The sequence below is a fragment of the Giraffa tippelskirchi genome, chromosome 6, assembly GCF_054371585.1.
Source record: "Giraffa tippelskirchi isolate mGirTip1 chromosome 6, T2T-mGirTip1v1.2.pri, whole genome shotgun sequence".
Lineage (NCBI taxonomy): Eukaryota > Metazoa > Chordata > Mammalia > Artiodactyla > Giraffidae > Giraffa > Giraffa tippelskirchi.
In genome coordinates this window covers 72672501-72697001 of record NC_137280.1, presented here as the reverse complement: position 1 = coordinate 72697001, position 24501 = coordinate 72672501, and the positions used below count along the sequence as shown (strand labels likewise).

At 49.7% G+C, this 24501-nt stretch overlaps 1 protein-coding gene across 1 annotated transcript in view; it reads left to right on the top strand.

Moving 5' to 3' along the window:
• COL22A1 (collagen type XXII alpha 1 chain) overlaps window positions 1–24501 on the top strand; it is a 219550-nt gene that overhangs the window by 57502 nt on the left and 137547 nt on the right. The window contains exons 7-12 of the mRNA XM_081502987.1: window positions 2356–2631; window positions 4352–4432; window positions 5616–5732; window positions 8199–8243; window positions 10209–10271; window positions 14866–14904. Coding sequence (XP_081359113.1) covers window positions 2356–2631; window positions 4352–4432; window positions 5616–5732; window positions 8199–8243; window positions 10209–10271; window positions 14866–14904 — 621 coding nt within the window. The remainder of the gene's footprint in view (window positions 1–2355; window positions 2632–4351; window positions 4433–5615; window positions 5733–8198; window positions 8244–10208; window positions 10272–14865; window positions 14905–24501) is intronic.

Sequence of the window (24501 nt, the reverse complement as noted above, 5' to 3'; positions counted from 1 at the left end):
GCATTTGCAGGGCTGTGTGTGCTCCCTCTGCCATGTCCACCCCCTCCTCTTCTGCCAGAATGCGCCCCAGGCTGGAATCCTGCAGAAGCGTGCAGTCAGAACCTGCCTTTTCAGAGAGGCACCTGGCAGTCCCTTTCCATATAACCAGCCTCGGGGTTGACCCTTCCCTGGAAATGCCACGATGGCCACCTCAGCCATGCTCTGGGGAAATCCTGACTGGACCCAGGAAAATTGGGCAGAAGCCAAGTAGCAGATGATCTCTGAGCAGAGTGTTGTGAGCAGCCTTCCTTTGTGCTCTTTGACCTGTAGACCTGTAACTGGACCTAGCTATATTTACCTCCATGACCCCATGTAGGATTACAGCCACCTTTGACCGTTGGCATGTCACTGGGAGAAACTGAGGGACACTCACTCATTCCAGGTCTGATAAAGGGCCAGGAAGGAGACTGGCTCTGGAGCAGGGGTGGAGGGGGGCATACTTAGAGATGAGGCTCCTGACCGGGTGGGCAGCCAGTGCAGGGACCTGAAACCGGGTGCTGGGAGGTGGGCAGACCTGGAACAGGGAGCCTGGGAGACCGTTGTCCTCTTGGCGAGAGATGAAGTTGACTCAGACCAAGCAGTCGTGGGGAACTGGGGAGAAATCGGATTCTGGGTATGTATTTTGAAAATAGAACCAGCAGGGTTTGCTGATGGATCTGACCCATGGGTTGTCTTCCTGAGGCCTCTTGGCTCAGATTGGTAGACACAGGACTTGGGCCTGACAGGCCTTCTTCTGCTCTGTATGGTGCTGGAAGAACTAGAAACATCGGAGAAAAACTCATGGCCTTGTGAAGTTCCCCAAGTCCTCAAGAGTTCAAGGCTCAAACAGGTGAAACCAATTTCAAGAAATAGCAGACTAGGTTTAATCACAAGTATTAGATTATATATATGCAAAGTTTCAGGAGAAGGGCATGGCAACACACTCGAGTATTCCTGCGTGGAGAATCCCCATGGACAGAGGAACCTGACAGGCTACAGTCCATGGAGTTGCAAAGAGTCGGACACAACTGAGCGACTAAGCACAGCACACGAGAAGTTTCAGGTTATTAGGGGTTCATAGTTTTATTTCTCACCGTAATTGTAACATACAACCAGACAGTGCAAAAAATAATAAATCTTAGGTCCCCCTTGGCTGGACTGAGCCCACCTGGAGCCCAGACGGAGAAACCAGAACACCTGGGTGATGTCCTGAACGCTGGCTGATCTGCAGGGCAGTGGGCTCCTTCCTTGAACCTCAGAGCTTCCATTCATTCATTCCTTTTCTATCAAGTGCTACTGTGTGGCGTGTGTTGTCCTAGCTTCTGAGGTTAAAGAGATGAGCGACAGAGACAGAGTGCCTGCTTAGAAAGATCGGGTGGGGCAGGCAAGAAACAGGTGGACAAAATAAGTGAATGAGATACTCTCATGTACTGACCCAAAGTGCTATCAAAAAATAAATCAACATGCCTGAGGATGTGAGAGCACATGACCAGGTTAGAATCCAGTTATATGTGCGTCTCAGAGAAGGCTGCACTGCAGTGGTGTCTTTGAACTTGCTTGATTTATTATAGCTGATATATGGAATAGCGCTTGACTTATAACAAGTACTGTAAATGTTTTACATATCTGTAAATTCATTAAATCCCTGTAACAACTCTATGAAGTTGGCACTATCATTGGTGCTGTTTTACAAATGAAGAAATAGCACAGAGAGGTTAAATAACCTGCCCGAGGTCACGCAGCTTAAAAGTAACTTGCCAGTTTGGGTGTAGGAGGGAAGTAAAACTTTCCTCCAGTTTTCCAGGCATTTTGCAAAAGGCTAGGGGGTAATCCAGTGAACAAGATGGGCAAGTTCCCTGTATTCTGCTGGGGCTTCAATTCCATCCTTAAGGTGAGAGAGAGAACAGGTTAGTGGATGGATCACAGACTGGCACCTGGCATCTGGAAATAGTCTTGTTCTCTGGGCTTTTAAAGGACACTGACACCAGTCAGGGTTTCTGGTCGGTCTCATAACTCAAGCCTCATGCACACTTGCAGGTTCACAAATGTGCTCTTACCGGCATGGCCCCTTCTGGGCATTTGAGACTTTGACCTTTGGATTAACGTGTGAGCTCAAGTCTTCCAGTACAAGGTTGAGAACAGCGTAAAAGGCAGATGTCAGTCATAGCATCGTAATGAGGAGGACCCCAAGGCTTAGGGATGGGAAGCGATGTGCCCGAGGCTGACCAGCTGGGGAGGGTCACGGCCAGGGTCTGACTCTGCGACCTCCCCTCCCCACTGTCCTCGCCCGCCTCGGTCCCATGCAGCTCACGGGGCCCCTGGTGCTCTCCTCCGCAGGTGTCCATCCGGCTGGACGGCGAGAACAAGGCCGTGGAGTACAACGCCGTGGGCGCCATGAAGGACGCCGTCAGGGTGGTCTTCCGGGGCCCCCGGGTCCATGACCTTTTCGACCGGGACTGGCACAAGGTGGCCCTGAGCGTGCAGGCCCAGCACGTCTCCCTGTACGTCGACTGTGCGCTGGTGCAGACGCTGCCCCTCGAGGAGCGGGAAAACATCGACATCCAGGGCAAGACGGTGATCGGCAAGCGCCTCTACGACAGCGTGCCCGTCGACGTGAGTTTCGGGGTCACAGGGTCACCGGGGAGGGGCCTAAGGAGCCGGGTGCCCCCATGCCTGCATGTATCACTTATCAAGTCATCACCATGGGCTGTCTTAGGAGCAAGGACCCCAACTCAGAACACTGCCATGTCCCGTCGTTCATTCACTCATTCAGTGACATAGCCACTTACTCATTTATCGTATATACTGAGCACCTACTGTGTGCCAGGCACTGTGCTCTGCACCGGGGACGTGGGTCATATATCTCCATATCACACTCAAGCTCGTCAAGCAGGGTCGTGTCTGACTCTGTGTGACCCCATGGACTGTGGCCCACTAAGCTTCTCTGTCCATGAAATTTCCAGGCAAGAATACTGGAGTGGGTCGCTGTGCCCTCCTCCAGGGGATCTTCCAGAGCCAGGGATCAAACCTACATCTTCTGTGTCCCCTGCATTGCAGGCAGATTCTTTACTGCTGAGCCACATTTACTTCTATATGTAGCCAAAATTGATGGGTAGGTAGAGTTATATAGTTTCCTTTACATTTAAATAGACTATTTCCCCTTCTCTGATTGTTGGAAATTAGGAAAATATAGGCAAGTATGTGGGAAATAAGTAAAAAGCATCCTCATTCCACTATCCCGGGATGTTAACCGGGAATGATTCAGTAGCTGGAAAGAGCTGTCCTTCCATCTTCATTTCATCACTCTTTCTTCTTTGTCTTCCCTCCTCCTTTGTCTCTCTTTTCCTCTTTCTTTAATAAAGTTTTTCCTCTAGAGATGCATTCAGACACCTACACACACAGACACACACACACTTAACGCACCGTCTTAAAACTGAAGTCATTCTATCCTTCTGACTGGAAGTGTCCCTCGCTTGCCAAGCTGTAAACAAATCATGATCTGGGATAGCTAGCTCTTCCCAAAGCCATTTCTTTCTTTCTTTTTTTTTTTTTTTTTCATGTATTTGCATTTCTGTGATCGAATGTAGTGTTGGATGTGTGCTGGATATTTTGAAATGTATATAATAATGTACAGCAAGTATAGTCACATACTGCTTTTTTTCCTCTCAAAATTATGTGTCTAAGCTTTTATTCATTTTAGCTGCTTCATAATACTTTATTTTAGTGTATGTTTTGCTTATTTGTTCTCCTGTTGGTGGGTGTTTAGATTGCCTTGATGTTTTACCATCATAACTAACAGGTCTTGGGTTTTGAATATGCTGGTGTCTCTCCAGGTGTGCTTTCTTGGAGAAAATGGGGTAATAGAGCCCCTTTATATTAAGGGCACAGTGGTATTGAAGATAGTGATAGAAGCAGATTTGTGATATGAAAAAAGTTCAGTTAAGACACCCTGTGGAGATGCTGAAGAGTTGAAAAGAGGAACATGCTGACCCTTTGGAGACTTGGTGACTGCGTCACAGCCCAGCCTGTAGTGAACGCAGTGGCAGTGAGCGGGGAGAGGAGGGGCTTGCGAGGGCCCAACACACGGAAAGCAGGAGACGCTGCTCCTAGCCTGTGTTCACTCTCTCCTTGCACGCGGGGCTTGTACTTTTGGAAGGATAGGATGTCGGTAGATGACACTGGCTCCCTTTGACATTCAGCTCAGGATCAGACCACCACGCAGGACCCCAAGGAGAAAGTGGGCTGGATCCCTGAGCGGGGCCTGCCTGATACCAGTGGGGAGCCTGGGTTCCGAGCCCCCCAAACTCATCTCTGACCTCACTCCCCCTCCTAGTTTGACCTCCAGCGGGTCGTGATTTACTGTGACTCCCGACACTCGGAACTGGAGACCTGCTGTGACATCCCCTCGGGTCCGGTGAGCAAAGACACTGCCTGGGGGGGAGATGGGCCCTTGACTTCCTTGACTTCCTCCCCGTGACCCCCTGAGGAGGGGATGTCAGGGCCTGGGAGCAGAATCAGGACACCTGCCATCAGCATGGGGCCTGGGAGGGAGCCCGGTGTTCATCACCAGGGCTCCAGTTCCTGGTCAGGTGGGGCGTGGGTTGGGGGAGCAGGTCCCTCCGGCCTCAGTCAGCAGCCCTGGGGGCCCAGCTCTGGGTGGTGAGGGGCAGAGGCTGGCCCCTGTCCCCAGGAGAGAATGGCCTCGGTGCTGCTGGCGCTCTGGGCTCATCAGCAAGATTGGGGAGGCAGCTCGGGGTCAGGAACAGCGGGCCGGACCAGACTGCCTGGTATGCCTGGACCCTCCATGCGGTTCTGCCTGTCCTGGGCCCTCCCCACCTCCGCCTCTGCCCAGGTGCCTCCTCTCTGCTCTCTTTACCGAGTACCCATCCCAAGGATGCTTCAGTAGTCCTGCCTTCCAGGGCTGAAGGCTAAAATCCCCGTACCGTGCTCGGTTGGCCCAGGTCCTGAGTGCAGTGAGCACCCAGTCAGCGTGTCCTGTTCCAGGACGACCGTCGGGCACAGGCACCCAGAGGCGGTCGTTGTCAGAGGTGGGGCTGCAGAGTCAGATGAGCCTGGCTGTTGAGAGAGGAGAGGGAGGAAAGGGAGGAGGACAGATTAAATCAGGAGAGAACAAAGGGAAAGAAGGAGGGAGGCAGGGGAGGGGAAGGGAAGGAGGAAAGAAGGGAGGGAAATAAGTCATTATCCAGCGCTTGCTGGGCTCCTGGTTTCCAGACTCTGAGCTCAATGCTTCAGTTCAGTCCCACTAAACCCTTCTCACCGCATTATGATGAAAATGCCCTTGTCCCCATTTTGCGGAGGTTAACACTGAGGCTCAGAGACATTAAGCGGTTCCCGCAGGCTGCTGAGAGGTCAGTGGAGGGGCCTAGACCGGCTGGCTCGTCTGACTCCAGACGAGCCTGACTCCATGCCCATCTGACTCTGAGGTCTCGGGGCGCCAGGACCTACAGTCAGATACTTGCCCGTCCTTCTCAGGCTCCGGCCTCCTCAGGGTTCCCTGCTCCCCTTGGCCTGGACAGGGAAGCCCTCCAGGGTGCTGGACAAGAAGCCAGGTTCTGACCGCTGTGCTTTCCTCCCAGTGTCAGGTGACCGTGCTGACGGAACCCTCCCCCCCGCCCCAGCCGCCTCCCACCTCCGGCAGTGAGCAGATCGGGTTTTTGAAGACCATCAACTGCTCCTGCCCACCTGGAGAAAAGGTATACAGTCCACCTTCAGCCACAGGCCTGGGGCCCCAGAACTCAGTGGGCTCAGAGCTCACAGACCTAGCAGTGGAGGTGGGAATTTCCCATCATGCATGTGGGCTCCCAGGGCAGGATGACCCCAGGCCCCAGGTAACTCTTGGGTCTGGGGACATCCTTGCTCCTGGGACTTCTTTCGGATCTCTGTGGGCCTTGGGAGGGGAGCCCCTCAGACCCTGCTGGGATGAACATTTTCCTGAAGTTAATGACATCTTCCCAAAGTTTGTCTGCCTCCTGATGTCTTCTTCACTCCTGTGCAACTAAACAGCCAGATTTGCTTTGAGACTATGTGTCAGCAGGGCAGTGGCAGAGGGTTCAGGTGGCTCTGTGGGGTCCACCCTCACCCCTCTATGCTCTGTTGGCCGTGCTGTGTAATCTAAATGTGTATAGGAATAGAGTTTAACGCCTCTTGTTTTAAAACCCAGTGCATTTCTGACTAGCACCACCACCTCCTCTTTGTCTAGATAAAATGTCTTTTTGGATGCCTGGGGCCTTCATCTGTTGTTTTTCTGTAGACCAGCGGCCTTCTTAATAAGAAAAAAATTTCCACTGTTGGAGCAGAACAAACAAATAACACCAGGATGACAAATTGGAGTTGGTCTCCATGAGGCTCTGCTGGACGGGTGGCCCCAGGGCCCTCCGTCTCCAGTGTTCAGCACAGCCATCACTCTGTCTACCCCTCCCAGCTGGAGGCCGGCATGTGGCGGGTGCCCCCGACTTTTCAGGGGTCTTGGGAGACAGACCAGGATACAAAATCGTGATTGAGGTTACTTGGAGTGAACACACTTAAAGAATTTCCCAACAGATTTGTTTCGTTAAACCTGCCTGTCGTGGCAGCCTCTCCTCCCTACCACCTTCCCTCTCCTCTGTTGTCCCTCACTCTCTCCTTTCTTCTTTCCTCCCAGAGGGCCCCCAAGGAGATCTCAGTCAGGTGGGGTGGTCAGACCATGGCCCTACCTATTGGGAGGCCTTGAGGAGCCAGCCCAGTCATGCGGTGAGCTGAAGCTTTTCTGGGGAGTCGGTGAGGTGGGGCACCTCTGGCCTGGTGCTGGGTTCTGATTGGGAGAAGCTAGGGAGGAAGTGAGAGTAGGTGCCCACAGGGTGCCGGGCAGGGCTCCTCCTCCTCCACGGCGCCCTGGGCACACTCAGGGCTTCAGGCCACGGACGACATGCTGATCACATTCTCACCCATCAGTGTCATAACAAAAGCAGCCATCCAAACCCAAATCCTTTGGAGTCTTTGTTCTCCATTAAAAACCCCAAATGAGAAGGGTAACTGCAGCAATGTGAGGTTTGGCGCACCGGCACGCAGACTGTGCCAGGGAGGGCGGCCAGTGGGGCTCTGCCCAGGTCAGGATTTCCCGGAGCCATGCCCTGGTGGGGACCCCTGCGGGGAAGTCGGGGGTCAAGCAGGCGTCCGTCCTCTCTTACCACCTGCCTTCCCCGTTCCCAGCTCACAGACACCCTTTAGATGGCCACTGACCTCGGCTTAGCTTCCGGATCCCCTCCCCCAGCTGTTCCCCCTCTGTGCAGCCCCTCGTGGCTCCCAGTTGCCCTTCTCGCCTCATTTCACTTCACGTTCCCCTCCCAGTTTCCAGGCAGGCAGGAGTGTCCTGTTCCGTGGAGGGGTCGTGATCCTCCTTGCCTTCTGGAGTTTGCATGTGTAGGTTCTTCTGCCTAGAACACCTTTTCCCCCCTCCCTCCTTTTTGTCTGTCTGATGCCTGCTCTTCTTTCAAGACATCCGCAGAGAACCCTTTTCTCATCGCATTGTTGTCTGATTTTCCTCCTTCCTTCCTCCAGGCCCCGCTTCCCTGCTCTCCCTTCCCCTCCTTTTGACTCCTTCCCTCCTTGTATCCTTCTTTCCATTATTCACATCCATCCGTTCAATAATTATTTGTCCAGCACCTGCTATTCGCGTGACATTATGACCCTTTTCTCTGTCTCTCCTTCCATCTACTGTGGCAGTTATCATACTGGATGAAGACTGTCTTCCTGTCTCTACTTCCATAAGCTCATAAATTCCAGATGGCAAAGACTGAGTCGTTCCATGTGTGTATTTTCAGCCAGTGTATTAAATCGTGATTGAGTTGATGGGAAGGTGGGATCCAGGCAGGGTATGAAGCGAGGGATGGAATGGATTATTGGGTGATGCTCCTCAGAGTTTGAGGCTGGCGTCTGTCGACTGAAGGATGGTCTCTCCACCAGGAGCTGTGTTTGGAGGCTAGGTCCCAGCTCCCCATGCAGGTTGGCAGTTCGGGATCAGGAGCTCCCAGTTGCTGTGAACTCTGTCCAGCTTACTGATCAGCATGTGGCTTACTAAGAGACTGGCTTACGAGCCTGTGCCAGGGATCGCCCGCCAGTGAAGAGAGAAGGGGGAAATTAAGACAGAGCCTTACTTGTTTCTTTTGCCTTTCTTCCTTTAGGGTGAGAAGGGCTTCGATGGCCCCGTGGGACTCCCCGGCCCAAAGGTCAGTACTGGAGCCACAGACAAGTCCTTTGAGCCCGAGGATCTTTTGATTTACTCTCTTTGTAAGAAAGAAAAAAAAATAACCAAAACAGTGGTGTGTTAGTTTACTGTCCTGTGGGGTTTTTCTTCTGAGCTTGTTGAGATGGAAGAACAGAGCAAGTGCCATGAAGTTCGGAACCTTTGAGTCTCCTCACAGCTCAGAAGGTCCATTTCTCAGCTTGACAGTGTGCGCTGGAAGGAGGTGGAACACTCACGCCCAGGCTCAGATCCTGTTTGTTCCAACAGCCTCAGTTCTCTGCAGTCAGCTAACCCTTCATCCTTCCTTTCAGGCCTCTATATTCCAGAAACTTTGGGGGTTGGGCTTCAAACAGTCTGTTTAGCACCTGCGATCTGTTTGTTTAAATTGGTTGGAATTATTTTTGTGCATGCTTTCCAAGCTCACCAATTGCTCAAAACCAGGTGTCTCCCCAGGGGGCTCCCCCTTCTTCATTCGGGGACCAGCCTCCTCTCTCTCCACCACTGCCCAGGTTTACAGCACTTATGGAGCAGGACGGGGCTGTCATCTCCCATCATGGTTTTGGTCTCAGAAAGCTGAGAGCCGGAAAGATGTGGATTGCCCCTGGGGGTGGGTCACACAGAGGCTGAGGGCAGAGGTCAGCGTCGCCCAGTGGCTATCACCTGGTCTGGTGTCAGAAAGAGGGGCTGAGTGTAAGGGTGGGGACACAGGGATGCCTCCCTTCTGTCCTCCCTACCTCACTCTCCTCCTCTCCCTCCCCTCCCCCTTTAGTTCCCTCTTCCCCTCCCTCACCTGCATGGATGATGTTCAAGTTCAGCAAACCACTGTGGAGCGCCTGCTAAGGTCCCTTTTTGTCTTTTCCCTCTTTCCTTCCTCTGTATGTATCTCCTTCATCTCCCCTCCTCTCACCCTGCTCCCCTCTCCCAGTCTGCTAGGATGGAGAGGACACACATAGACACACACACGGGCGTGCACGCATGTGCACACACATACACACACAGTCACACACACACAAGCAGCTCGGGGATCCAGGGTACCCGGTGTTCTCTGCAAAGAGGAGAGCGGGGGTTTCTGCTCACTGGGCACCCCCAGGCTGTAGCCTTGACTCCTCGGCTGGCTGTCAGGTGAAAGAAGGGAGCAGAGCCGTCTGGGGCTGTGTGAGCCTCTAAGTAGAAAATGTTTGTCTGAAGCAGCGACTGTTCACAGAATGACTGTGTCTGGGCTGTGGTGGAACAGATCTGGGGTGTGCGGGCGGCAGAGCCCGACCCCCGGCCCTAGGAGAGAAGGCAAGGTGGGAGGCCCCACCGCCTGCAGGGGAGCCTGGCTGCCCTGTGTCTGGTCAGCTGTCCTGGCCCTTCATCCGTGTCCCAGCCCGTCCCTGGGTAGGCGGCTGCGTGAACACTTGTGAGTCCCTTGGCTCCGTTTACCTAGAGGTCACTCAGGTCATGTCAGCAGGCGTGGCCTGGTGGACCTGGGTCCACTCTGGATGCGAGGATGTACCTGTGGGTGACAGGGAGCTGGGTCCCCAGGACTCAGAGGCAGCAGGAAGAGGCCTGACAGGGTGATGGGAGAGAGGGAAGGGGGAGCGGGGCTGGAAGGGGGCCCTGAAGTTGCCTGGGGGGCTCCAGGATGCCTGGGGCCTCTCCTGAGCTGGGTCTGGTAGGATGTGTGGAATCTCCCTTTCCCATTCCCGGGGACCAGCATGCGAGGCTTTCATCCACTCGCTGTCTCAAGCTGCCCTGGGCTCCTGGAATTAGGAGGTTGGGGAAGTTATTCAGATGCTTCTCCCCTCTCCGGGGGTGGGAGGCCTGGCCTCATGGTGCAGTTTGCAGTGACAAAACCAGTTGCTTCCAGGAAATGGGGGCAAGATGGGCCGTGGGCAGCCAGTGTCGGGGAGCCTACCCGAGCGGGGGACCTGACCCAGTGCTGTCTCTGGTTTCCACCCCTCAGGGAGACATGGGAGCCACTGGGCCGGTTGGAGCTCCTGGACCCAAGGGAGAGAAAGGAGATACGGTGAGTGAAGGCCTCTCCACCACGGCTAGTGTAGGGGACCCCTCTACGCGGGCACAGGGGCCTCCCGACCGTTCTGGCCTCACCCCGCACCTCCCCACCTCCAACCCCCGGAATCCCATGCTCCAGATGGGAGCTGCATCTTCTAGCATCAATGGCACAGATTCAGAGAAGGTGGGCCCCAGCCATTGTCCTTGGCTCCAGTCTTCATTAGCTGCGTGACTGTGAGGTTAGTCTCTTAACCTCTCATTTACTCCACTAGCAAAGTAAAGAAAGTAACAACTTTGTCTGTAAAATGCCTGGGCCATGGTAGGTGGTCAGTGAATGAGAGTGAGTATAGCTAGTTCCTTTTAGGTTCTGTGCTCAGGGGGTTCCCTGAAGACAAGACAGACAAGACAGAGTCACTCTCCTAGATGAGTTAGCCTGGTAAATACCACCCTTCGTGTCATCATCTGAGAGCTCGTAATTGTAGCTGTACCGTCTGCCCTTCTTCACCAGTGCTTCATGTGTGTTCCCTCCTTCCTTCTTAGAAACATTTATTTTAAATTGTTATTGGAGTATGGTTGATTTACAGTGTTGTGTTCGTTTCTGCTGTACAGCAGAGTGAATCAGCCATATACATCCCTTCTGTTTTGGATTTCCTTCCCATTTAGGTCACCACGGAGCATTGAATAGAGATCCCTGTGCTATACAGTAGGTTCTCATGGGTTATCTACTTTAGGCATAGTATCAATAGCATATATATGCCAATCTCAATCTCCCAACTCATCCCGCTCCAGAACACAATCTCGTCATTTCTCTGATATGAAAGATACAGAATTTTCAGACTTATATGATACGCTTGTTATCACAGAGCCTGCATGTGTCAGAGGAGAGATTTGAACCTGTTTTAATCTGAGTCTTGTGCTCACCTGCTGAGTTATTCCTTTCACCTGCACTGTGTATATCTGCCTCCTGTAGAGGTAGGAAGCACCTGCTCTGTGCAAAGCAACACGGAAGTAGGAAGACTTGCTGATTTAACAGTGTACATTGTGTACCTGGCTCTGGTTACCTGAGTACTGTTTGACAGTATTCTTTCTCATTTAACCTTCAGATCAGTGTTACAAGGTGGGGGCTAGTGAAACACCCATCTTACTCATACACGGGGAAGAAAAGCAGGTGACCAGAAACAGCCTGCGAGAGGTCTCAGATGTCAGATTTAACAGACAAAGCCTGCAAAGTAGCTGTTAAATTATATCCAGAGAACTAAAGGAAACTGTTCTGAAGGAAATAGAGGGGAGTGTTGTGACGATATCTCATCAAATACAGAGTAGAAAGAGGTATAACAGATTTGAACTGGCTGAAGAAAGAGCCAGAATTCTTGAAAATAAATCAGTGGAGATTATGTAAACTCAAGATCAGAGAGAAAAAATAATGAATAGAAATGAAGAGGCTCAGAGAAATGTGGGGGCCTATGAAGTCAACCAGTGGGCACATAATATGGTTACCAGGAGAGGAGAGGAGCATAAAAAGTATTCAGAGAAATCATGTCTAAAGACATCCTAAACTTGATGAAGCATAGTCATCGACACACTCAGAAAGCCTCAGGAGCTCCAATCAAGAAACGCAAAAGGAGATTCATCCTTAGAAACATAGTATCAATTTGTTGTTCAGTCACTAGGTTGTGTCCAGCTCTTTGCAACCCCATGGGCTGCAGCACGCCAGGCCTCCCTATCCTTCACCGTCTCAGAGTTTGCTTAAACTCATGTCCATTGAGTTGGTGGTGGCATCCAACCATCTAAGCCTCTGTTGTCCCCTTCTCCTCCTGCCCTCAATCTTTCCCAGCATCAGGGTCTTTTCCGATGAGTCAGCTCTTCACGTCAGGTGGCCAAAGTATTGGAGCTTCAACTTCAGCATCAGTCATCAGTGAATATTCAGGGTTGATTTCCTTCAGGATTGACTGCTTTGATCTTGCAGTCCAAGGGACTCTCAAGAGTCTACTCAAGAACCATAACTCAAAAGCATCAGTTATTCAGTGTTCAGCCTTCTTTATGGTCCAACTCCCACATCCATACATGACTGCTGGAAAAACCATACCTTTGACTATATGGACCTTGGTTGGCAAAGTGATGTCTCTGCTTTTTAACATGCTGTCTAGGAGTCTTCCAAGGAGCAAGCATCTTCAATTTCATGACTGCAGTTACCATCTGCAGTGATTCTGGAGCCCAAGAAAATAATATCAATAAAAAATGCTAAAAGACAAAACAAAAAATGGGAAAGCAGCAGAAGAAAAATGAGTCACGATGTGAAAGGAAACCCCAATCACATCATCGCTGAGTCATCACCAGAACTAATTGAGGCCAGAGTGTAGGGATGACAGCTTCAAAGTGATAATTATGATGATGTATCACTGGGTACTTAACAAATATCTGTAATGACAGTAGCTCAAAAAGGGGGGAGATGGAATAGGTCACATAGGAGTATGTTTCTCAATCTCACTGGAAGTAAGTTAGTGTAAGTCTGAGGTTGATCTTGAAAAGTTAAGACATACACGATAAACTTCAAACAACCTTCAAGAAAAATAATTTAAAAGTATATAGTGAAAATATCCTTAAAGAGATTAAAATGTTGCACTAAAAACGTACTCATGTAGTAAAGGAAAGAGTAATAAAGAAGGAAAAAAAGGAACAAAGTCAGGAGACATAGAAAACAAAAAAGTTAGATGCCATATGTAAATCTACCTATATCAAAAACAGCATTGCCTGTAAATGGATTATACAAACTAATTAAAAAAGCAGAGATTTTCAGACTGGACATAAAAGCAAGATCCAGCTGTGTTGTGTCTGGAGAAGACATACTTTAGATTCAAGTATGTAAATAGGCTGAAAATGAAAATGCGGCCAATACACATTCTACGAATTGAAAACATTAAAAATTGGAGTGACTATAGCAATACCAGAGAAAGTAAACTTTAAAAAGTTAATAGAAACAAAGAGAAGCATTTTATAATGATAAAAATGTTGATCCTTCAAAAATGTGTAACAGTTATCAACATATATGCACCCAAGAACAGAACCCCTGAGTGCGTGAAGTAAATACTGAGAATTTAAATGAGAAATAAATAATTAATCACCAATGATTAGAGATGTCAGCACTCCACTTTCAGTAACGGGTGCACAGCAAGGAATGTGGAAAAATTGGAACCCTCATATATGCTGCAGCTGCTTTGAAAAACTGGCTGGCGCTCCTTAAAAGGTTAAACACAGAATTACCGTAAAACCCAGCAGTTCCACTCCTGGGTGCATAGCCGAGAGAAATGAAAACACATGTTTGTACGAAAATTTGTCCACGGATTTTCATAGTGGCATTATTCATCATAACCAAAAAGCAGAAACAACCCAAATGTTCATCACCTGATGAACAGATAAATAAAATGTGTCTTAGTCATGTGATGACATTTTGTTCTGCAATAGAATGAGGTTTGATACAGGCCATAAGGAGGGTGAACCTTGAAAACACTTTGCTAAGAAAACACTGGCTATGAAGCCAGTCATAAAAGCCCACATATTGTATGATTTCGTTTATATAAAATGTCTAATAAGACTTTACTTTCTGTAACCTGTATTAATTGCTACTATATGCTTGTTAAGAAATGATTCCCTTTTGATTGTGATTGAGATTCTACTCAATACTGTTACTCCTGGTCAATCTAATTATAGTACCTACAACTGAGTACAAGTCAAAATTCATTTATGAAACATACATAATCATGCCTCGCTGTTTGTACAAAAAGAACTCCTTGTTAAAACGTCTGCCTTCTTCCACTAATCTAGAGACTTTAGCTGAGCAACTAGCAGTTTAATTATCTGGGCTATACCCACGAGGTTGATTTCAAAATATTATTCACAGCATCAGATCTGAAACTGTAAAAAAAAAAAATGTCTAGAATAGGCAAACCTACAGAGACAGAAAGCATACTAATTGTTGCCCAGAGCAGGGGGTGGGGGAAAAGGGGAGTGACAACTAATGGACATGGGGTTCTTTGCGGGAGGCGATGAAACATTCTAAAATTGATTGTGGTTGTGTTGCACAACTCTATAAACGTACTAAATTGAATTGTACACTTTAAATAGGTGAATTATGTGCTGTGTAGATTATATCTTGGGCTTCCCTGGTGGCTCAGTGGTAAAGAATCTGCCTGCCAGTGCAGGAGATTCAGGTTCGATCCCTGGCTAGGGAAGATCCCCGGAGAAGGAAATGGCAACCCGCTCCAGTATTCTTGCCTGGAGAATCCCATGGACAGAGGAGCCTTGTGGGTTATAGTCCATGGGGGTCACAAAGAGTCAGACGCGACTTAGCAACTAAACAACAGCAGATTACATCTTAAAAAAGCTGATGTGGAAAAAAGAATACTACCATCATATTGAGTAATTGGGAAAATGAAATAAAACTCATGAGAATCAACACTCAGTGAATGATAGACAACTTTTAGAGGTTCCTTGGCAGAGCTTATGAGAAAGCAGCCAACTGTTTGAATCCCAGGCACACTCGCCATGTGTGATGCCATGCCATGGAGATGCTCTGTAGCAAACCTCTGTCTTCTGCTTTCCTCTTCCAGGGCAGAGGACCTTTTTTGCAAGGAGAAAAGGGTGAAAAGGTAAGAACCTCCCTGTTGTTTCATTCCTCCTGGGGCCATGGAGGTGGCCTGGGACTGGGATGAGGGCCTTGGGCTCAAGAGAGTTGTGTGTGCCATGATGCTGCTGGTAAGAATTGTGTGGGAGGGAAGCAGTCTCCTTGCTGAGTGCCTCAGTGTGAAGTGCGATGCGGGAAAGACTTGTCTAGGTCATGGATGCTTCACAGTGCTTAGAGCACAGGGTACTTCATGGGGCTCCTGGGAAGTGGGATACAGAGCTACAGATGTGATTTGAGGACCAGCATGCTTTACATTCAATATCAAAACATGTCCAGGCTTGTTTGCAGTGATGGGAAGAATGGTCTGTGTGTGATCAGACGTGCTGAGAAAGTTTGAATAGCAGGTACCAGTAGAAGTGGGGAGACCAGAGGAGCTTGGAGAATTGTCAGGAGATTGTTGCAGAAGCACAAAAGGAAGGTGAGGAGGGACAGAATGGCAGGCGGCAGCAGCAGGAGTGGACAGATGGAGGGACGGAGGCCTGTTCCGTGCTCCCCAGATACGAATGTTGCACCTTCTCTAACCTTCATCCGTTGTGACGATGATGCACACACTCGAAAGATTCTGGGAAAGAGGGGGATGCTTTCTTAAAGTGTCCCCCTAGAAGAAGCAATAAAACACAGTCACTAAAAATGCCATCTTCTACTCACACCAGTCAGTGATCAAAGCTACATCTCCCGTTTCTCAGGAGAGCAGCCACAAGACTTTGCAGCATATATTCATGTTGATCATTTTGTCAGAGTCTGGGCACTTGCAGACTCAGGATGCAGAGCACTGGACCCTGGGGGGCTCACATCAACCTCCTGCCGTAGGGTTGATGATGTAAAGCAGATGCTGTTCTGTCAAGTTACTATGGAAACAGAGGTCTCACATGCCCAGCCCATTTTCTCTGTAGAGTACCTTTTATTTAGTTCGTTCAGGTCTAGAGATTTACTCTCAGGAGATAAATTGAGGCTGTGCACAAGTACATAGCCACACATTTCCCTCATCGAAATCTATAAGCCAATCTGGAAACAATCTGCTGAGGACAACTACAACACTGTAGAATGAGTCGTCATTGTACAGCTCCATAGCACAATGGCACAGCTCTGTAACGCAATAACACTTAGGGACACATAGTCACATTTAGAAGGATAATTAATGACCCGGAAAATGAAGATAATATTTTGTTAATTTTTAAACCACATTGCAAAATATCTATGCAGCATGACTCATACATTGTGTGTGTGCATGTGCGTGTGTAGAAGAGAGATTAATTCAGGAAGCAAATCCCCATTGTTAACCTCTGGTTGTCTGTGGGTGGCCAAGCTGTGAGGGTCTTTATTTTGTCCCTTATATTCCTTTGTGTCTTCATTGACTCCACAATGAACTTCTCTTTGTTTACCTGTATTAAAAGCACAGGCACACGCACGCATGCATAGGAACTACGGCACAAGAATACAAAGCCCAGAGACAGTGTGACCAGACGGCATAACGTGTGCGAGCTTTGCACCCGGCAGAGCTGAGCGGCTGGTGCTGCTCTCAGCTCTGCCGTCAGAGTCTAGGTCTCCCGATGCCTGAAGCAGGACTGATGGACCACCTTCCACGGTTCCTGTGTAGGCTCAAAGCATCGCACCTGGAACTTGGTTTGATAGTTGCCAGCATGCTGGTTCCTGAGGGCCCAGAGCCAGAGCACAGGGTATTAACAGGACACCCAGATGCTCCTCGGGCTCAGGACTGGGGCCGCCGGAGCCCTCTTGAAGTCAGAGGGCTCAGCCTGGGTCCTGGTCCAGCCTGAGCTCTGAGTAACGTGCTCTCCTTCTCACGTGTTAGTGTCACCAGGAGAAACTGACAGGCTCCCCTTCTCCTGAGAGAAGCAGCTGCATCTCTGCCCCATCCGTTCTGGTTGAGCTCAGGTCAGGCTGCCTCCTCTCGGTGCCCAGAGGTGCCTCCCTGGTGCCCTGGAGTCCAGGCTCCAGCACTACCCTCAGACCTGAGGCTGCCGGGTCAGAGTCCCTGTGGGGGCACTTCCTCACACACGCAGCGCTGGCAGGAGAGGCTCTGGCACGCCTGGCTCTGTCCTCGGTTGACATTCTCTTGCAGTTGGGCATTTTTAGTAAAGTCTGAGTTTAGATTCTGCCACATATGAGCTGTGCGATTTGGGGTGAGTCACCTCCATCTCTGGGTCCCTGCTTCCTCATCAGTGGAAACGAGGGAGTGGGTGTGATGATGCATAAAGGCCGATGCAGGTGGCTGTTTTGAGGCTTGGTCATCAGCCCACCCCCAGCCTGAGTCCCTGGGGCCACCTTCCATAACTCGGAGCCTCGGCTTCTCCTCCAGGGATGCAGGGGGCCAGGGTGAGTCAAGGAGATGACTGAATCCACGGCAGGGAGAAGGCCGCTGGTGACTCACTTGGAAAGAGCTTCACAGACTGGCTTTTTTGCTTGAATATTCTCTCGAAAGCAGTTGCAGAATACCAAGCAGATTGAATGGACAGGAGCCCTATGTGTCTGGAAATCATATTGCTGTGAATTTTGCTGTGTTTTATTTTTTTTTAATTTTTGGTGATACAGTTAACCAGTGTGACAATGTGCATCAGCCTTTTTGAGGGTCGGGCACTCTGTAAACTGTATCCCATGCTGTATGTCTCACTGTTCAGACAGTGCTTCAGGGAAAGCAGTGCCCTGCTCTTTTCACAGATGAGAGAACTAGCTTAGGGGTCAAGTGACCTGCCCAAGATCACTGCTAGTAAGATGGCTAGAAAACACAATCCCTGATGGTTACTAAGGTGAAGGGAAGCTGGGAGGCTGATTGAATCCCCTTTATACTATAGCTGAGCGAACTGAGACTCAGAGCAGGTGACTGGCCCAGGGTCACACAGCTGAAGCACTGCTGGAGCTCTTGCCCCTTAACTCTCCCAGCCCAAGACTGGTGTGTGGCGCTTTCATCCTGGGATGCTTCTGCTCTTCGTTTTGGAAATTAACATCCTCTCTGGTTCCTGTTCTGCCCCATACTCACCCTGGGGTTCTTGGGGTGACCCTCCCTCAGTGTTTTAATATGTATGAAATCAGGGTCAGGGAAAGGGAAAAGCAGGCTTTTAGGGGCTGCCTGAAAAGATCTGCCCACACCTCAGATGTGGGGGACATGGAAAGAGAAAAAGAGACTCGAGCCCTCCTCACAGTGTCTAGAAGACATCTGCAACTAAATCCGTGCTTGTCTAAGGAGTGAATGGGTGGTTGAAATGCAGACCTCCATCATCCAGGACCAGGGGCCAGTAGAGGGGTCACAGAATCTGTGGTCAAAAAGACTGAGCTTCAAATTCATGTTGATTGTGTGTCTCCCCTTGGGTACTTTGAGCCTCAATTTCCTTTTCTATAAAAGATAGGCAAGGAAATAATAGTTCCTACCATGAGAGTTTGCTCAGAGGATTCATCCAGTGCCCTTGCCCTCATAATGGGTCACACTGCTGTTCTTGTCACCCCATCATCATTGGCAGTTCTGTCTTGGTGATGATGGTGATGGTGGTGATGTGATGATGATGGTGATGTGATGGTGATGGTGATGTGATGGTTATATGATGATGGTGATGATGATGGTGTGATGGTGGTGATGATGGTGATATGGTGGTGGTGATGGTGATGTGATGGTAATGGTGATGATGGTGGTGGTGATGGTGATGATAGTGATGTGATGATGGTGATGGTGGTGATGTGATGATGATGTGATGATGGTGGTGATGATGGTGATGTGATGGTGATGTGATGGTGATGTGATGATGGTGATGTGATGGTGATGTGATGATGGTGATGTGATGGTGGTGATGATGGTGATGTGATGGTGGTGATGATGGTGATGTGATGGTGGTGATGATGGTGATGTGATGATGATGGTGACGATGGTGATGTGATGGTGGTGGTGGTGGTGGTGGTGATGGTGATGATAGTGATGTGATGAGGATGAGGTCATGATGGTGACAGTGATGACAGTGATGATGGTGACAACGATGATGGTGGTGATGGTGAAGATGGTGATGTGATGGTGGTGATGATGGTGATATGATGGTGTTGATGGTGGTGATGTGATGGTGATGATAGTGATGTGATGGTGATGATGGTGGTGGTGGTGATGGTGATGCTAGTGATGTGGTGGTGATGATGGTGATGTGGTGATGATGACAGTGATGTGATGGTGGTGATGGTGGTGATGAAGATGATGGTCATGGTGATGGTGACGGTGATGATGGTGACAATGATGACGATGGTGATGGTGATGATTATGGTGGAGATGATGATGATAGGGTAGAGCCACTGCTCTGAGCTGGTTTGGACTAATTTGGGGAGAGTCAGGGAGAGCAGGGAGGGGTGATGACCTCCGTGCCCCCCCACCCTTCGTCCTTCCATGCTGACAAAATAAATGAATAATCATGGTAAAGATATTGGTGTGAGGTTTCCTACAGCTGGGCACAGAGTCTTTTTTCCTTGAAGATGTGGTCCATGAGCCCCACGGGGAGAAAAAGATTTAGAAGCAAAAAAAGACAAGGCCAAACTGTGCGGTGTCCAGTGAGCCTCCTTTTTCATTCCGAGGGTCCTCCTGCTATGGGGACCAGAGCCTTCGGGGGAGGAAACCTGGGAGAGGCTGCATTGTGGTCGCTTCCTGGACCCACAGCGCCCTCTGGTGTGTGGAAGTCAGGGTGTTGATCCAGTTTTCCTCTGCAGGGTTTCATTCGATATTGGGGAGCTCTCTGCCCTTTGGGGGTGCACCACTTTTCTCTGGGAATCTGGCACATGGGGGAATAAGGGTAAAGGAAGCTTTTGTTTTGTGCTCAAACGTGGGCTCATGTGTTGGAAAGAAAGCAGGTTTGGGGAGTTGGGCAGACCTGGTTTGGACCTAGCTCTGCAGTGGCTGCATGGCTTTTAGGTGGTATCTCTCTGAGCCTCAGTCTCATCATCTGTAAAGTGGGGCCGTTGATGCCTGTCTCTTAGGGCTGTGTTTTAGGAGGTTGGCACTGCCTGTGATAGCGCCTGCCTGAATCCCTTAGGTAGGTGCATATAAAAATCTGTCTTTTATCATTCTTCCCTTCATTCGTCTGCTAGAAACTATTGCTAAGATCCATAAATGAGCGACAAGTGCTTCTTCAGGAGGCAGTCTTCAAGTACTGAGTACATGGGAGAGAGTGGTGGGTTCGTGGAGCTCTAAAGCCTGCCGTGGGTGGCCCTCTGGCAGAGAGCAACCCAGATCTGGCGCTGGGAAGACCTACCCCCACACACTCAGTTTCCCTAGAGTGGAGAGTAACCAAGAACAGGGTAGGCAGCAGGCTTCACAGCCCCCTCAGGAGTCTGGATCACAGCTTATAGATGGTGAAGGCCTTTGGGAGACACAGGATGGAATCGGGGTGAAGTGTCTCCAAGCCATGCTTGGGTCAGCAACTCTGTACTCAGCACTTGGTAGTGGGGTAAGAAAAATCCAAACAACAACAACCCAAAAGCCCTTTCTTCAGCATTTTCACAGAACTCTTGTCTGGCAATAAATAAAACTGTATGGATTTTGTGCTTGGGTTTCACAGTGCGGTGCCCCAGAAAAAAATATGTGAGCAAGTAGAAGAAACTCAGCTGAATTTTATTGGGCTGGTTGACTTGGTAGCAGACAGAATTTTCAGTTCAGTTCAGTCACTGAGTCATGTCCGACTCTTTGTGACCCCATGGACAGCAGCACGCCAGGCTTCCCTGTCCATCACCAACTCCCGGAGTTTGCTCAAACTCATGTCCATTGAGTCGGTGATGCCATCCAACCATCTCATCATGTCATCCCCTTGTCCTCCTGCCTTCAGTCTTTCCCAGAATCAGAGTCTTTTCCAACGAGTCAGTTCTTCCCATCAGGTGGCCAAAGTATTGGAGGGCAGTGAGAGTAGGTGGAGGGCATCACCATCTCTCTCGCTCTCATGGAAAAGGCCACCAAGATTTAGGAAAACACTCTTACACAGTGATGTTTTCATTGTAGAAGGTGTGGGAAGAGGGCAAAGTAGTCTATAATGAGCTCTGGTTCATTCAAAAGTGTAAGAGTTACCCAGTCTAGGGCCAGGCACTGGCTGGAGGGTGGGGGAAGGATGGCACAGTGAAGGGCGTGAGCTTTAGAGCAGGGTCAGCCCGCCTGTCTACACCTGAGAGTCAGGGTGGGTGGAGGGGCCGGGGTGGGGTCGGGGTGGGTGATGAAGAGAGAGAACGGAGAATCACTGTGGCCCCTGCAGAGCTTGTAGGGCAGAGCCAGTGGTGGGTGGCAGTGTGGCTACTCACACGGTCCTGATGAGCCCGCAGTCTGAGCTGGCTGGGAGCCCTTCCTATGAGCATCACAGGGGTGCCTGGGGCCCTACTCCAGGGGATGGTCAGACCTGCTGTCACAGTGACAGTTCTCTCATCTCAACACGACAGACCCACCTTGTGCCATCACAGTGTGAAAGACCCGGTCTCTCCCACCGGATCTGTTTCTTTGTTTGGTGTCTTTCAAAGGCAGGCGGTCTTTGAAATTGTGAGATGAGAGGATTTTGTGGAGGTGGAGATGGACTGCCCAGGTGGGTAGGAGTGGAGCATAGGCTCTGCTACTTGATGGATTTTCTCACCAGCACCTCCTTTCAGAGCTAGTGACCAAAAGTCAGGTCCTTAGGTCTCAGCTGTCTCTACATATCACAGGGGTCTGGTGTAGGTAAGACGTGGGCCCTTGCAAGGGATGATGGATCCACTTTTATGTCACAGATTCTGTCTGAGAGGATGGCCTGGGGGCATTAGCACTGGCAGCCAAGGTGAATTCAGTGGCCAGCACTTAGTGATTTTTGTCTGGAGTCGTCTCAGAGAGGTGCCTTGTAGTGGAAAGAATCATGACATCAGCCTTTTATTGACCGCTTTCATCTGCCCGCTGTTCAGTTTATGAGTATCAGCCTCTGCAACTCCTTGGAGTCTGGGGCACGCCTGAGGGCACAGAGTGGTGGGTGAGGGTGGCTAGGACCGTGTATGACCCTACATGCCCCACTGTTAACACCACACTGGGCAATGCCAGTTCCCTGCCCTCCCCTAGAGAGATGCCTTTATCTGGGATTTCTTGACCCTCAAAACCGAGGAACTTATTTTAGGCAGGGACTACATTATAGAGCCTCTGAGCCATAAAATATAAATTATATGTGTGTGTTTATATGTGTGAAACTTCTAAGATGTATTTATACCCTTTGCCTCTAGCTCTAGGTCTCATCCCCTTTGTTCACGACTGGCTTAATCAGCACCCCCATCTCCTATTCTTAGCCTGTGCCTTAATGTGCATTATTCATGGTTATCGAGCTGGATAACTGTGGTCGAGTGCCTTCTATTTTTATCATAATTAAATGATTTAGGGGGAAATAAGTTTAGCTGCCTATGTGTCCTCAAATAGCCTTGTAGGTTGGGGCAGATTGCCGGGAGTTGGAATAAGTAAAGGTGCCACAGACCCTGTCCGTGGTGCTGAAGGACACACTGGGGAAGTTTTGAGTTCATGGGTTCTCGCAGCCCCAGGCAGAGCTGGAATAGGAAAGTATGCACTTTTTCCAGCTCCATCTAACACTCAGGCTCTTGCCAAGTCTCATGGCCCAGTCACAGGGCCAAGGGCTTCATACAGGAGGGTGAGAGCATTTATTGGAAGGGTAAGTGCTGGACTGGGAGAGCAGTAGAGGCCAAGGGCGCAGACCCTAGATGCCAGCTGGCTGGACTCAGATCCCAGCCTGGCCACGTAACAGCTGTGTAACCCTGGCGAAGTCAGTTACTCAACCCTGCAACCCTTGCTTTCCCCCATCTATAAACTGGCAACTATAATTCTACTGGCCTTGGTGGGTTACAGCACAGATGAAGTGAACTAGTGAAAATAAATGACTTCCATTGGTAAGAAGTGCTCATAAATGTTAAGTATAATTACTATTATGCCAGTGTAGTTTTTCACTTTTTTACACCGAATGACATCTTCTGCGTCCTCTGCAGCAATGAGGTCTTATCCCCAGGGGCGGCCGACAGCTGGGAAATGTCACTGTCCCCCACCTCCCCCCCACCTACCCCCACCCCACCGCAGGAGGGCTTGTGCAACTCCCAAAGCCTCGGAAAGCCTGGAGGGTGTTATTGGAAAGCGTGTCCCAGGTGGGCTGACATAGAGGTATAAGGTGTCTCTCTCTTTGTTTACTTCATCCAAAACCACTTGCAGAGCCTCTAGGAATAACAGCAGTCCCCTGTACTCACAAGTGTCTGCCGGGACTGGCTGCTTAGTTTTGGGGTAGATACCGTCGTCCCTGTTTTCAGGCCTGTTTGCCATGTGGCCGGGTGCAGGTGACTCTTTGTCTCTGTGTGGCCGAGCCGGGGATTGTGCCCATGCACTCAGGCACTACGGAGAAGTGGTTCTCAGACTTGAGCAAGCACTCGAACCACACGGAGGGTTTGTTGAACCAGCTGGCCAGGCCCCGCCCCCAGTCTGTCTGATTCCGTGGCCCTAGGGTGAGGCCAGAGAATCCGCCTGTCTAACCAGCCCAGGGATGCTGCTGGGCCAGAGCCACGCTCGGAGGACCACTGTGCAGAGGACCCCTCTGTTCCACCGAAAGGGCCTGTTCCAGCTCAGCCAGGGGGCGAAGAGGAATCCTAACAGGGCATCTCCACAGTGAAGCAGTGCTTTTGTCAGAATTTAGGGGGCAGGCTCTGATATTTAAGTAATAGAACAGGAGGCATATCTGTTTTCCCTCTGTATTTTGCCCAATGAAGTCATCATATGATTCTTGGAGCTCTGGTTCTTGCAAGTGGGCCTGGGTGGGTAATTTCCTGTCAGATGTTACCCACTGGGGCTTCCAATGAGATCATCCAGGCAGTATGTGTGTAGAGGGGGTGAGGTCAGAGCTTTGACTTGGAATCAGGGCCCCAATTTTGAGTCACAGCTGCCAGGGTGAACCTAGGGGAAGCCCCTCACCCCCGAGCCCTGGCTGTTGTCTGTAATGGGTTTCATGTGCATTATCAATGCTCATCCTTTTGTTTGTTTTTCACCCAGGTTTTAGTAATTCTATTCCATAATGACTGTGACATATCATGAAGATGAAGCAAAATGCATTTTCTTTTTATAATTTATTTTTTATTGGTATATAGTTGATTTGCAATGTTGTGCTAATTTCTTCTGTATAGAAAAGTGACTCAGTGATACACACACACACACACACACACACACACACACACACACATATGTTATTTTTCTTCATGGTTTGTCCCAGGATACTGACTATAGTTCCCTATGCTGGACAGTAGGACCTTGTTGTTTATACTTTCTCTATGTGATAGTTTGCAACTACTAACCCCAGACTCCCACTCCATCTCTCCCCTTTTGCCACCAGGAGTCTGTCCTCCATGTCTGTGAGTCTGTTCCATAGATAGGTCCATTTGTGTCCTATGTTAAATTCCACATGTAAGTGATAAGTATGGCATTTTCCTTTCTCTTTCTAACTCCACTTTGTATGAAAATCTCTGCTAGCGTCCATGTTGTTGCAAATAGCATAATTTTGTTATTTTTTTTACAGCTGAGTAGTATTCCATTGTATATATGTAG